This window comes from Mytilus galloprovincialis, chromosome 13 (assembly GCF_965363235.1).
Source record: "Mytilus galloprovincialis chromosome 13, xbMytGall1.hap1.1, whole genome shotgun sequence".
Classification (NCBI taxonomy): Eukaryota; Metazoa; Mollusca; class Bivalvia; order Mytilida; family Mytilidae; genus Mytilus; species Mytilus galloprovincialis.
Genome location: NC_134850.1, coordinates 42,807,293 through 42,819,871, shown reverse-complemented (window position 1 = coordinate 42,819,871; position 12,579 = coordinate 42,807,293). Strand labels below are relative to the sequence as shown.

Sequence of the window (12,579 nt, the reverse complement as noted above, 5' to 3'; positions counted from 1 at the left end):
AACTCCCAAAATCAATCCCAACCTTCCTTTTGTGGTCATAAACCTTGTGTCAAAATTTCATAGATTTCTATTCACTTAAACTAAAGTTATAGTGCGAAAACCAAGAAAATGCTTATTTGGGCCCTTTTTGGCCCCTAATTCCTAAAATGTTGGGACCAAAACTCCCAAAATCAATCCCAACCTTCCTTTTGTGGTCATAAACCTTGTGTTAAAATTTCATTGATTTCTATTCACTTTTATTAAAGTTAGAGTGCGAAAACTAAAAGTATTCGGACGACGACGACGACGACGACGACGACGACGACGACGACGACGACGACACAGACGCCAACGTGATAGCAATATACGACGAAAAATTTTTCAAATTTTGCGGTCGTATAAAAACCAATGTGTCTTCGGATGAAGACGACGACAACCATATACCAATATACGATCGCGCGGTTGTATAAAAACATTGACTGTTGAATGTTGAATATTGAACCAACTTGACATCCGCAGAAAAAGGAGTTAAAGGACGATTTATTTTTAATGCAGAGCGTATGAAAATTCCAGCTTTGTTCCAAGATATATATATATATATATATATATATGTACAACTTGATAAGCAAACATCCTAAACAAGGGAAAGGTGTAAAACTTTAAAGTAAGTATAATATTATGAAACCCTTTGAAAACAAGTTCTTATCGTTATAAGGACTAACCTCATCTATTGATGTTTTTGGTCCACCAAGAGTATGCTGGTCCATTACATCTTTTCCTCCCTGTACTGTTCCCACATCAAGGAAGTAAGTCACATCACTTCTGTCATCCTCAGCACGAACAGCGATTTCAAACATTGGCTCTACATAGTCTCTACCTGCTATCTGTTCTACGTCACAACTTGCTGTGGCCTAGATAGTTGGAAAGTAAAATCTTACTAATGAGTTCAGAAGTGTTCTTATCATTGAAGATTTTATTGTGAAGTTCAAAATGTATAACAGAATGTTTTACTCATTTAAATTTCATGTTTTCTTTTGGGTCATGTCGTCTTTATCTCACATTTTCAATTCTTGCCTAAATGGTTGTGAGAAAAAAATAATAGTTTTTTCCTACAGGAACTGTTTGCTTGAAATGGCACCCTGCAGTGTTTTCTTGATGCACTGGCCTCTTATAGGAAAATATTTTTTATCAAAAGTAAAAGGGTAGTTTGACCAATGCTTTCTTAATTTAAGTACAAATAACATGCCAAAAATTGGCAGTTGATGATAAAATTTCCAAAAACACATAATTAGTTTCATGATATTTCTTCAACTTAGAATTTTGCACCATCTTAAAATCCAGAGTGCTCACATAGATTCAGCATGGCTGAATCAAAAACAAGTTGAACCTTAAGCTATTGTTACTGATTATACCACCTTTAGTTATTAGGTGTTATACCACCTTTTACTGCAATGAGATGTAGGATTAATTACCTACAACTATCAAATTCAAAGGAATATTTTTTTACCTATTTTTAATGTGTTTTCTGCATTTATTTCAATTGTTCATCATCAATTTCTCCATATGTTGTCTGGGGAAAACTTTTTCTTCAATGCCATACTGTTTTTATAAAGGGATGTGAAACCATAACTAAATGTGTATCTAAATTAACCTTGCCTACGAACCCCATATGAAATATATACATTCTCAACACGGATGTTTTTAACCAACAATATATACTCAGAAATGTATAGGAGGTAAAAAAATAAGTATATTGTAAACTGGAACTGAATGAGTGTTTGCCTTAAATATGCATCACGCAGTACTACATGCACATATTGGGTCCGTACCAAATTTAAGTTTCTGAAAAAAAATGTGAATAAACATAGGGATGGAAACATAAAGAAATTTAGCAGTATAAGCAAAAAGGGAATGTAAAGCTCATTAATGATCTGTTTCAATATTTAGAACATGTCCCACCAGTTAGGGGACTTATGACTGTAAAACAACCATACAAATGATCATTACCCTTTTCTTTCTTCTTATATTAGGTTCATCAGAAAAAGGTGAAATATCTGGAGGAGTTTTGTCTTCTTCATCTTTTCTGTTGTCAATCAATTTCTTAGTAATCGTTGGAGTCTTGTATGACCATAGTTTTGCTTTAAACAAAATTTTCTTAAAACTAATACTACCAAGTCTGACCTCTAAGGTCACCAGAGCATATAAGTTAAGCTCAATTGGAGTCAGTTTCAAGTACATAACCAGACTGTAAAACAAAATTAAAAAAGATTAAATTTTGACAATAGATCAAAACAATTATTAATTTATGAGGCACCAGCAACATCTATTAAATAAAGGCAACAGTAGTATACCGCTGTTCAAAACTCATAAATTTATGAACACAAAACAAAGTCGGGGTAACAAACTAAAACTGAAACGCATTAAATATAAGATGAGAACAACGACACAACATAAAATATAACACACACAGCAACGGACTAAGCATTCGACAAAATCCAATGAGAATAACCAATATAACATCAAAACCAAATACATGAACTTGGGATAGAAAAGTACCGTGACACGTCTTACACTTTGCATGTTTAACATTATTCATGAACATCAAAAATCCTTTATAACTAAAAGAATCTTAAAAAAAACATAATTTTTTATTTGCTCCAGACTCATGCTTCGTTTACAAAAGACTCATCAGTGACGCTTGAATCAAAACAAATTCAAAAGGCCAAATAAAGTACAAAGTTAAAGAGCATTGAGGACTAAAAATTCCTAAAAGTTTACCCAACATCTAGAGAAAACAATTAGAATGTGTTCTGCTCCTTACCCAACATCTAGAACGAACAATTCAAATGTATTCTGCTATTTACACAATAGTTATCAAAGGTACCAGGCTTATAATTTAATACGCCAGATGCGCATTTCGTCTACCTAAGACTCATCAGTGATGCTCAGATCAAAATAGTTAGAAAGCCAAAACAAGTACAAAGTTGAGAGCATTGAGGACCCAAAATTCCAAAAAGTTGTGCCAAATACGGCTAAGGTAAGTTATGCCTGGGATAAGAAAATCCTTAGTTTTTCGAATAATTCATACTTTTGCAAACAGTCAATTTATAAAAATGACCATATAATTGATATTCATGTCAACACTGAAGTGCTGACTACTGGGCTGGTGATACCCTCGGGGACGAAATGTCCACCAGCAGTGGAATCGACCCAGTGGTGTAAATAGTTATTAAAGGTACCAGGCTTATAATTTAATACGCCAGACGCTCATTTCTTCTACATAAGACTCATCAGTGACACTCAGATCAAAATAGTTAGAAAGCCAAAACAAGTACAAAGTTCAAGAGCATTGAGGAACCCAAATTCCAAAAAGTTGTGCCAAATACGGCTAAGGTAATCTATGCCTGGGATAAGAAATTCCTTAGTATTTCTAATAATTCATACTTTTACAACAGTAAATTTATAAAAATTACCATATAATTGATATTCATGTCAACGCTAAAGTGCTGACTACTGGGCTGATGATAGCCTCTGGGACGAAACGTCCACCAGCAGTGGCATTGATCCAGTGGTGTTTATAGTTATCAAAGGTACCAGGCTTATAATTTGATACGCCGGACGCGTGTTTCATCTACATAAGACTTTAAGGACCCAAAATTCCAAAAAGTTGTGCCAAATACATATTTGGTAATCTATGCCTGGGATAACATCTAGAAAGCACTTTGGAAGCACTAGAGAAAACGTATTAAATGTACTCTGCCACTTACCCAACATCTAGAGGGAACGTATTGAATGTAATCTCAACAATTATCAAACATCTAGACGGAACTTATTGAATGGAATCTGCCACTTACCCAACATCTAGAGGAAACTTATTGAATGTAATCTGCCAATTATCAAACAAGTAGACGGAACTTATTGAGAGTAATCTGCCACTTACTCAACATCTAGACGGAACTTACGGAATGTAATCTGCCAATTATCAAACAAGTAGACGGAACTTATTGAAAGTAATCTGCCACTTACTCAACATCTAGAGAAAACATATTAAATGTACTCTGCCACTTACCCAACATCTAGAGGGAGCGTATTGAATGGAATCTTAACAATTATCAAACATCTAAGGGTTGCATTTTTGTAAATATAGACAATGCAATTTCCCGTAGGAACTCCCTTTGCGGCTAAAACTGCATTGTTTAGTATGAAGTTTCGTAAAAAAATTCTATCCTAGAATAGAGAGTTGATATGCACTACTATTTTATTCAAATGTCAAAACATAGAACTGTGCACCATATTTTCAACTTTTATCTGCCCCGAACTTGTTAGTTTAAACTTATACTAATATTCTGTACTACCCCTTCCTACACTTTTTGCCTACTTGAGAATTCAAAGGTGTAGGTCTGGTAAGGACCGATTTTGGCCTCAAATTTCAGGTTCATCTTACGAAAGATTTTGACCACTTTTTAAACACTTAAGTGTCTATTTCATTTGAAACAATTAATTTATGTGAAAGATATTAACTGATTAAGTCATTAAAAATAACCCGATTCAAGCTCAAATATGAAAAATCTACCAAATATGCCAAAAAATGTCAGTTTTCAGATGATTTTTGTCAAAAATGAAAGTGACCGCATCCGTGTTCATCGTCAACCGTTATATATGTTATGTATTATCATAAAATACAACTTACATTTAAATATTAAGGATGAACACGAATGCGGCCACTTTCGTTTCGCACGAAAACTGTCTAAAATTTAACTAAAATGCTAGAATTGTGAAGATATCAGTAATTTAGCACGACTTAATGGTGCTAGTACCCAATATATGTGCATTGTATCGTCAATAAAGGGCTGCGCTTTAGCGCATGATACGCCCGTTGCTCTTTTAACTTGTCTTTTATGCTTTAAATGAATTTATATGATCAACTAGAAATATATATACAAATCAAAAGGGATGTTACATTAATATATTCACCAAAGTTTCATAAAATCCCCCTTTTTAAAGTATAAAAATTCATTACCTGAAAGTGTTAGTTATTGTCCCAAAATTGGAAAATCCCCCCTTTTTTAAGCATAAAAATTCATAACACGGAAATGTAAAATCTGAAATTTATAAAAATTGAAAGGGAGCTTACATCAATAGATATAAACAATTCACCAAAGTTTCATGGACATTGGTGAAAGCCTTTTTGAGTTATTGTCCGAAGTGTTGAAAATCCCTCTTTTTTTTATGAATAAAGCCCCATAAATCCAAAACTTAAAATCTGAAATTTATAAAAATTATAAGGGAGCTTACATCAATGGATATAAACAATTCACCAAAGTTTAATGGACATTGGTGAAAGCCTTTTTGAGTTATTGTTCGAAGTGTTGAAAATCCCCCTTTTTTTTATGAATAAAGCCCCATAAATCCAAAACTTAAAATCTGAAATTTATAAAAATTGAAAGGGAGCTTACATCAATGGATATAAACAATTCACCAAAGTTTCATGGACATTGGTGAAAGCCTTTTTGAGTTATTGTCCGAAGTGTTGAAAATCCCTCTTTTTTTTATGAATAAAGCCCCATAAATCCAAAACTTAAAATCTGAAATTTATAAAAATTGTAAGGGAGCTTACATCAATGGATATAAACAATTCACCAAAGTTTAATGGACATTGGTGAAAGCCTTTTTGAGTTATTGTTCGAAGTGTTGAAAATTCCCCTTTTTTTATGAATAAAGCCCCATAAATCCAAAACTTAAAATCTGAAATTTATAAAAATTGAAAGGGAGCTTACATCAATAGATATAAACAATTCACCAACGTTTTATGGACATTGGTGAAAGCCTATTTGAGTTATTGTCCGAAGTGTTGAAAGTCCCCCCTTTTTTATGAATAAAGCCCCATAAATCCAAAACTTAAAATCTGAAATTAAAAAAAAACGAAAGGGAGCTTACGTCAATAGATATAAACAATTCACTAAAGTTTCATGGAAATTGGTGAAACCGTTTTTAAGTTATTGTCCGAAGTGTGGACGACGGACGGACGGACGGACGGACAGACGGACGGACGGACAGACGGACGGACGGACGGACAACGGTATACCATAATACGTCCCGTCTAAAAGACGACGGGCGTATAAAAACAGCCCATATTTATGTAGCAGAAGCATTCTCCTGTCCAATAAATAACTAAAAGTTTACATTTTAACTATTTTGTAAAACTGCTATATTTTGGGGCCAAAAAGGGGTCTTACTGGACCTACTCCTTTCACCGCAACAACATTATTTTATACTAGTAAAAGTCCCAAGTTATGTCTCAACGAGATAAAACATAGAGATCATATCTCGGAACCTGTACCTATACAAATCAAATTATCTATGAATATTATATATCTCCCCAAAAGAGGTGTGGTTTGAGAAACAACAATATTTACAAAGTGCAACCTTGAAAGAACTTATTGAATGGAATCTGCCAATTATCAAACATCTAGAGGTTCCTTATTGAATGTAATCTGCCACTTACCCAACATCTAGAGGGAACCTGTTGAATGTAATCTGCCACTTACCCAACATCTAGAGAGAATATATTGAATGTAATATGATACTTACTCAACATCTAGAGAGAACTCGTTAAATGTAATCTGCCACTTACCAAACATCTAGAGAGAATTTGTAAGTGATGGTTTTAATAGCCAGAGATAAAGATAGTGAGTCGACCCTAAATAGAAAAATTTAATTTAACTGAATAATAAATGTCAAATCATAAAAAGAATGAATAATAACATAATAATAGTGTCTGAACTCTGAAGTATTAATATTTCGAGGTTCTGAGTTAAATTAAGGGTGTTCTGTGGTATTCTGTGGTAAAAATATGCTCTCCCTATAGGGAACTTGTTGAATGTAATCTTCTACTTACCCAACATCTAGAGGAAACTTATTGAATGAAATCTCAGCTGTTGTTGGGAAACGCAAGTCCATTATTTTTCCTTCTAAACGGAGTTTTCCATACAGTAAAAAACCAATACCCAGTTCACCATAGACCATCACCCCACCATAAGGTTCTACCCCACATATAGCCTTCATTTCTAACACCTTGGCTGCAATTTCAAACTTCATTCCATAGTATGCTCCAGCACCAAATGCTGAAATTCATAAAATATATATCATAGTTAATTCTTAAAATTGAAATAACACCCCATTATATTGGGCATGACATGTCTTTCAACAAATGCACATCTGATTCAAATAATACACGGAACTGCAGTAAAGAAATAAAAATTGAAATAAAAAATCAAATGTGGTTGGTTGTTTCTTAATTACAAATGGTTTTAAAACTAGATGCAGTTTCTGGTAAAGTAAAAGTTGGCCTAGTTGTTCTTCAATAATATGTTTAGAAAACTATACCTGGCCATATAGTCCCTGTATAACATATATAATTAGAGTGGACAAACTGAAGTCAAGAACAAATAATTAAATGTAACTTTGTAATTCCGCCCTTTTAAGCAACATTATTTCCAAAATTAATCAACACAGGTCAAATATGTTACAGTCAAACTTGTATTAAGCAGTCACTTGTGGGAAGTATCAAATTAAATGTGACTGCTTAAGAGAGGTGACATTTGAAATTTGAAAACAATTGTGATTCCTTCATCGTAAAATTTGATTTAAAACTAGAGGCTCTAAATAGCCTGTGTCGCTCACCTTGGTCTATGTGAATATTAAACAAAGGACGCAGATGGATTCATGACAAAATTGTGTTTTGGAGATGATGTGTTTGTACTGAACATTCTTGCTGCTTACAATTATCTATAATGAACTTGGCCCAGTAGTTTCAGTGGAAAATGTTAGTAAAAAATTACAAATTTTATGAAAATTGTTAAAAATTGACTATAAAGAACAATAAATACTTAAGGGATTAATTGACTATTTTGGTCATGTTTGACTTTTTTTTAGATCTTACTTTGCTGTACATTATAACTGTTTACAGTTTATCTTTATCTATAATAATATTCAAGATAATAATAAACAAGAGTGCACACGCTGAAATGTCTCGCCTTCTAAACTAATCATTGATATTATGTTGATAGTCCTAAGTATAAAGCTAAGCTTTATTACAACTGTCACATATACTTAACATTAACCAAGATAACTAAACAGAGACCAATGAACCTTGAAAAAGAGGTCCAGGTCAGATGAACCATGCCAGGCAGACAGGTACAGCTAACAATGCTTCTATACAACATATATAGTTGACACATTACTCATAGTTTAAGAAAAATAGACCAAAACACAAAAACTTAACACTGTGCAATGAACCGTGAAAATGAGGTCACGGTTAAATAAAACCTGCTCGACTGACATAAAGATCATAAAATATTTCCATACACCAAATATAGTTGACCTATGGCATATAGCATTAGATAAAAAGACCAAAACTCAAAAACTTAACTTTGACCACTGAACCATGAAAATGAGGTCAAGGTCACATGACATCTGCCCGCTAGACATGTACACTTAACAATCATTCCATACAACAAATATAGTAGAAGTATTGCATATGGTATGAGAAAAACAGACCAAAACACATTTTAACTGTAACCACTGAACCATGAAAATGAGGTCAAGGTCAGATGACACCTGCCAGTTGGACATGTACACCTTACAGTCCTTCCATACACCGAATATACTAGCCCTATTGCTTATAGTATCTGAGATATGGACTTGACCGCCAAAACTTAACCTTGTTCACTGATACATAAAATGAGGTCGAGGTCAAGTGAAAACTGTCTGACAGACACAAGGACCTTGCAAGGTACGCACATATCAAATATAGTTATCCTATTACTTATAATAAGAGAGAATTCAACATTACAAAAAATTTGAACTTTTTTTTTCAAGTGGTCACTGAACCATGAAAATGAGGTCAAGGACATTGGACATGTGACTGACGGAAACTTTGTATCATGAAGCATCTTTATACAAAGTATGAAGCATCCAGGTCTTCCACCTTCTAAAATATAAAGCTTTTAAGAAGTGCGATAACGCCGCCGCCGCCACCGGATCACTATCCCTATGTCGAGCTTTCTGCAACAAAAATTGCAGGCTCGACAAAAACGGCAAAATTTCCTTAAAATTACCAATTCAGGGACAGCAACCTAGCAACGGGTTGTCCGATTCATCTGAAAATTTCAGGGCAAATAGATCTTGACCTGATAAACAATTTAACCCCATTAAATTTGCTCTAAATGCTTTGGTTTTAGAGTTATCAGCCAAAAACTGTATTTTATCCATATGTTCTCTTTTTAGCCGTGGCGGCCATCTTGGTTGGATGTCCGGGTCACCGGATACATTTTTTAAACTAGATACCCCAAGATGATTATGGCCAAGTCTAGTTAAATTTGACCAGTAGTTTCAGAGGAGAAGATTTTTTGTAAAAGATTACTAAGATTTAAGAAAAATGGTTAAAAATTGACTATAAAGGGCAATAACTCCTAAAGGGGTCAACTGACCATTTTGGTCATGTAAACTTATTTGTAAATCTTACTTTGCTGAACATTATTGCTCTTTACATTTTATCTCTATCTATAATAATATTCAAGATTATACCCCAAAACAGCAAAATTTCCTTAAAATTATCAATTCAGGGGAAGCAACCCAACAACAGGTTGTCCAATTCATCTAAAAATTTCAGGGCAGATAGATTTGATAAATTACAGGGTCTGTTAAACAATTTAACCCCATGTCAGATTTGCTCTAAATGCTTTGGTTTCAGAGATATAAGCCAAACTCTACATTTTACCCCTATGTTCTATTGTAAGCCATGGCGGCCATCTTGGTTGGTTGGCCGGGTCACCGGACCCAGTAGTTTCACAGGAGAAGATTTTTGTAAAAGTTAACAGACGACGCCGGACAACGACAACGACGGACGCAAATTGATGAGAATAGCTCACTAAAAATGAAATATGATTATATTTCTTCAAGAAATAAGTTTTTGATACTAATTTCAGTAAAACAAGGCAATTAAAAATTCACCTTCTATTGTGCAATCGCGGTTGCAAACAGCTTTTAGTTCTCATTTTGACTCTTTGATATTTACAGCATATTTTGTTTGGTTACGAAGATTTTTGGTATTTAAAACCTGAAATATGGGTTTCATTGTTTTAAGTTGAAATTTAAATTTTGTTCGAAAATAAGATGACCTGAGGCTGACTGTGTTATACAGGGACCACTGAAAAGAATTAAATCATAGAGAAGGGAGGGTTGTGAAAGTGCAAGGTGATTAAATAAAACATACTTACAATCCTATCAGACATTAGTAAAAACAAGGTCAAACAGAAAATGAGTCACATGAGAACTATAAATTCCCTTTATTCTTAATAATCCTTGTAAAGTGTTATCTTTTTCAATAAATAGTTAAATCATTATCACATCAATTACTTTCAATTTAATTAATTAGTATCAAGGATATTTAGTAAGAAATAGGCTTATCAGTTTGGTTATAAACAACAAAATGGTAAAGTTGGACTGTTATACATATTGTACATAACGACTGTAACATACTAAAATGACATGTGACTTATAACTTACAGAACTGCATTGGTATTATTCCACCAACCAGCATGTTAATACTGTAGCTAAACAGTTCTACATCCTGTTGAGGGAAACTAAAGTCTCCCTTTAGTGTGAAGTCAAAAGATTTAAACACGTCGTCTCCATTGTTAAGAAGCTTGGTTAGGAACTCAGATAACTGAAATTATGAAATTGATTACAATGACTTGACTGTTAGTGTTGCTATTTAGCAACTGCAACTCATTCAAAATTTTGACCAAATTGCAATTTGTTTTATTAAAGCAAATTGTTCAACTGGTCAAAATATTGAACAAATTGTTCAGCCAAAATGTGAAAGTGCAAGGTGATAAAATAAAACATACTTACAATCCTATCAGACTTTAACTCCACTTTAATAATAATGTGACAAAATTAGTCTATCTATAGGTATATTATAGTCATTTCCATGGTGAAGGAACTGCCATTATTTTTAATTGCTATAAAACTAAGCTTTCATATAGTTTTTTCTTTCTAAAAGTATTCTATATTCATTAGAATCAGATGTCATTTTAAATAAAACATCATATATTCAGTAAAATAACTGTGAAATAACTATATGCTCTTGATAAGTTTCCACGGGGAGATAACCTAAAATATAATTCTTTTGAATAAAGACTTCTTGAAAGAAAAAATGATTATCTCCCCATGGACACTTCCTACAAACATATTGCAATTTTACACATATTTTACTGAATATGAAATGTTTTAATTCAAATAATGTCTGATTCTTATGAATATAGAATACTTTTAGAAAGAAAAACTATATGAAAGCTTAGTTTGGACATTTTTATAGCAATTCAAAATAATAACAGTTCCTTCAGCATGGAAATGACTATAATATACCTATACAAACTGATACCCTGATTTTATCACAGCATCATTTAAGTGGAGTTAAAATCTTATACGATTAAAGTATGTTTTATTTTATCACATTGCACTTTCACTACTTGACTGTGGTTTTCTACAGTAGATAGTTCAAATTTCTGACCAGTTAAGCAATTTGATTTTATAAAACAAATTGCAATTTGGTCAGAATTTTGAACAAGTTGCAGGAACACTTACAGTCAAGTCACTGTAAAACGAAAATGAATATCAAAGATTATTTTACTTATATATAATATTAGTATTGTTTATACAAACATAAAAGCCATTTCAGTTTACAAGTAATTAATGTTATGATAAAGATGCTGACATCATGGATACAATTTATTAACATACACAGACCACTTGTTATATCTTGAGGTTAATTTGTCTAACATTTGACACTTTGAAGTTACAACTGAAATCTCACTAATCTTTTCTTAATCAGATACATGTCACAAACAATCAATGTAGGAGAGAAAAAGCAGGATATGATTGGTCCTCAATGCTCTTCAACTTCGTACTTTATTTGGCCTTTTTAACTTTTTTGGATTCGAGCGTCACTGATGAGTTTTTTGTAGACGAAACGCGCGTCTGGCGTATATACTAAATTTAGTCCTGCTATCTATGATGAGTTTATTTATACCAGATCTCTTTAATACTGATTACACAATAATTAGTATATTATTTGAGGGTCAGTAAGGCCATTCTCTCACTGGATGCACTCAAAAATTGCAAGAAAATGTCGCCTAGTACGTTTGCTTCTCGAATCTAGTGAATTAAACCATGTTAATGCAGGCCCTGTTAAATTAAGGTGAAAAGCGGCAATCATTCTCTGATCATCGACATGGTCAATTTTGTGAAGAGTTGCAAATGAAGTAAATTCTTTCATAAACACCGACATTTTCGTGGGGATACCCCCCCCCCCCCAAATTTGCAACAAGCAGCCAATTTTTCCATTATTGCATCTGAATCTCGAATGAAACTACCTGGTTGATTTGCCAATGACACAGAAGTATTGGGGGAGTGTTAATTTTAGGAATTAAAGAAAGTATTTCGTTGAATTCGGCATCCTCAGGTTCGTAATTTCGTGGCATATAAGTGTCATGAAAAAGAGCTAGATCGTCTTCACTATCATATCGGTTCATG

At 33.3% G+C, this 12,579-nt stretch overlaps 1 protein-coding gene across 1 annotated transcript in view; it reads right to left on the bottom strand.

Annotated features, from left to right (window-relative positions):
- Positions 1-12,579, bottom strand: part of LOC143056125 (uncharacterized) — a 240,686-nt gene that overhangs the window by 180,922 nt on the left and 47,185 nt on the right. The window contains exons 26-29 of the mRNA XM_076229211.1: positions 10,549-10,708; positions 6,878-7,103; positions 1,987-2,224; positions 702-890 (exon numbers count right to left, since the gene is read on the bottom strand). Of these exons, the coding sequence (XP_076085326.1) occupies positions 702-890; positions 1,987-2,224; positions 6,878-7,103; positions 10,549-10,708 (813 nt within the window). The remainder of the gene's footprint in view (positions 1-701; positions 891-1,986; positions 2,225-6,877; positions 7,104-10,548; positions 10,709-12,579) is intronic.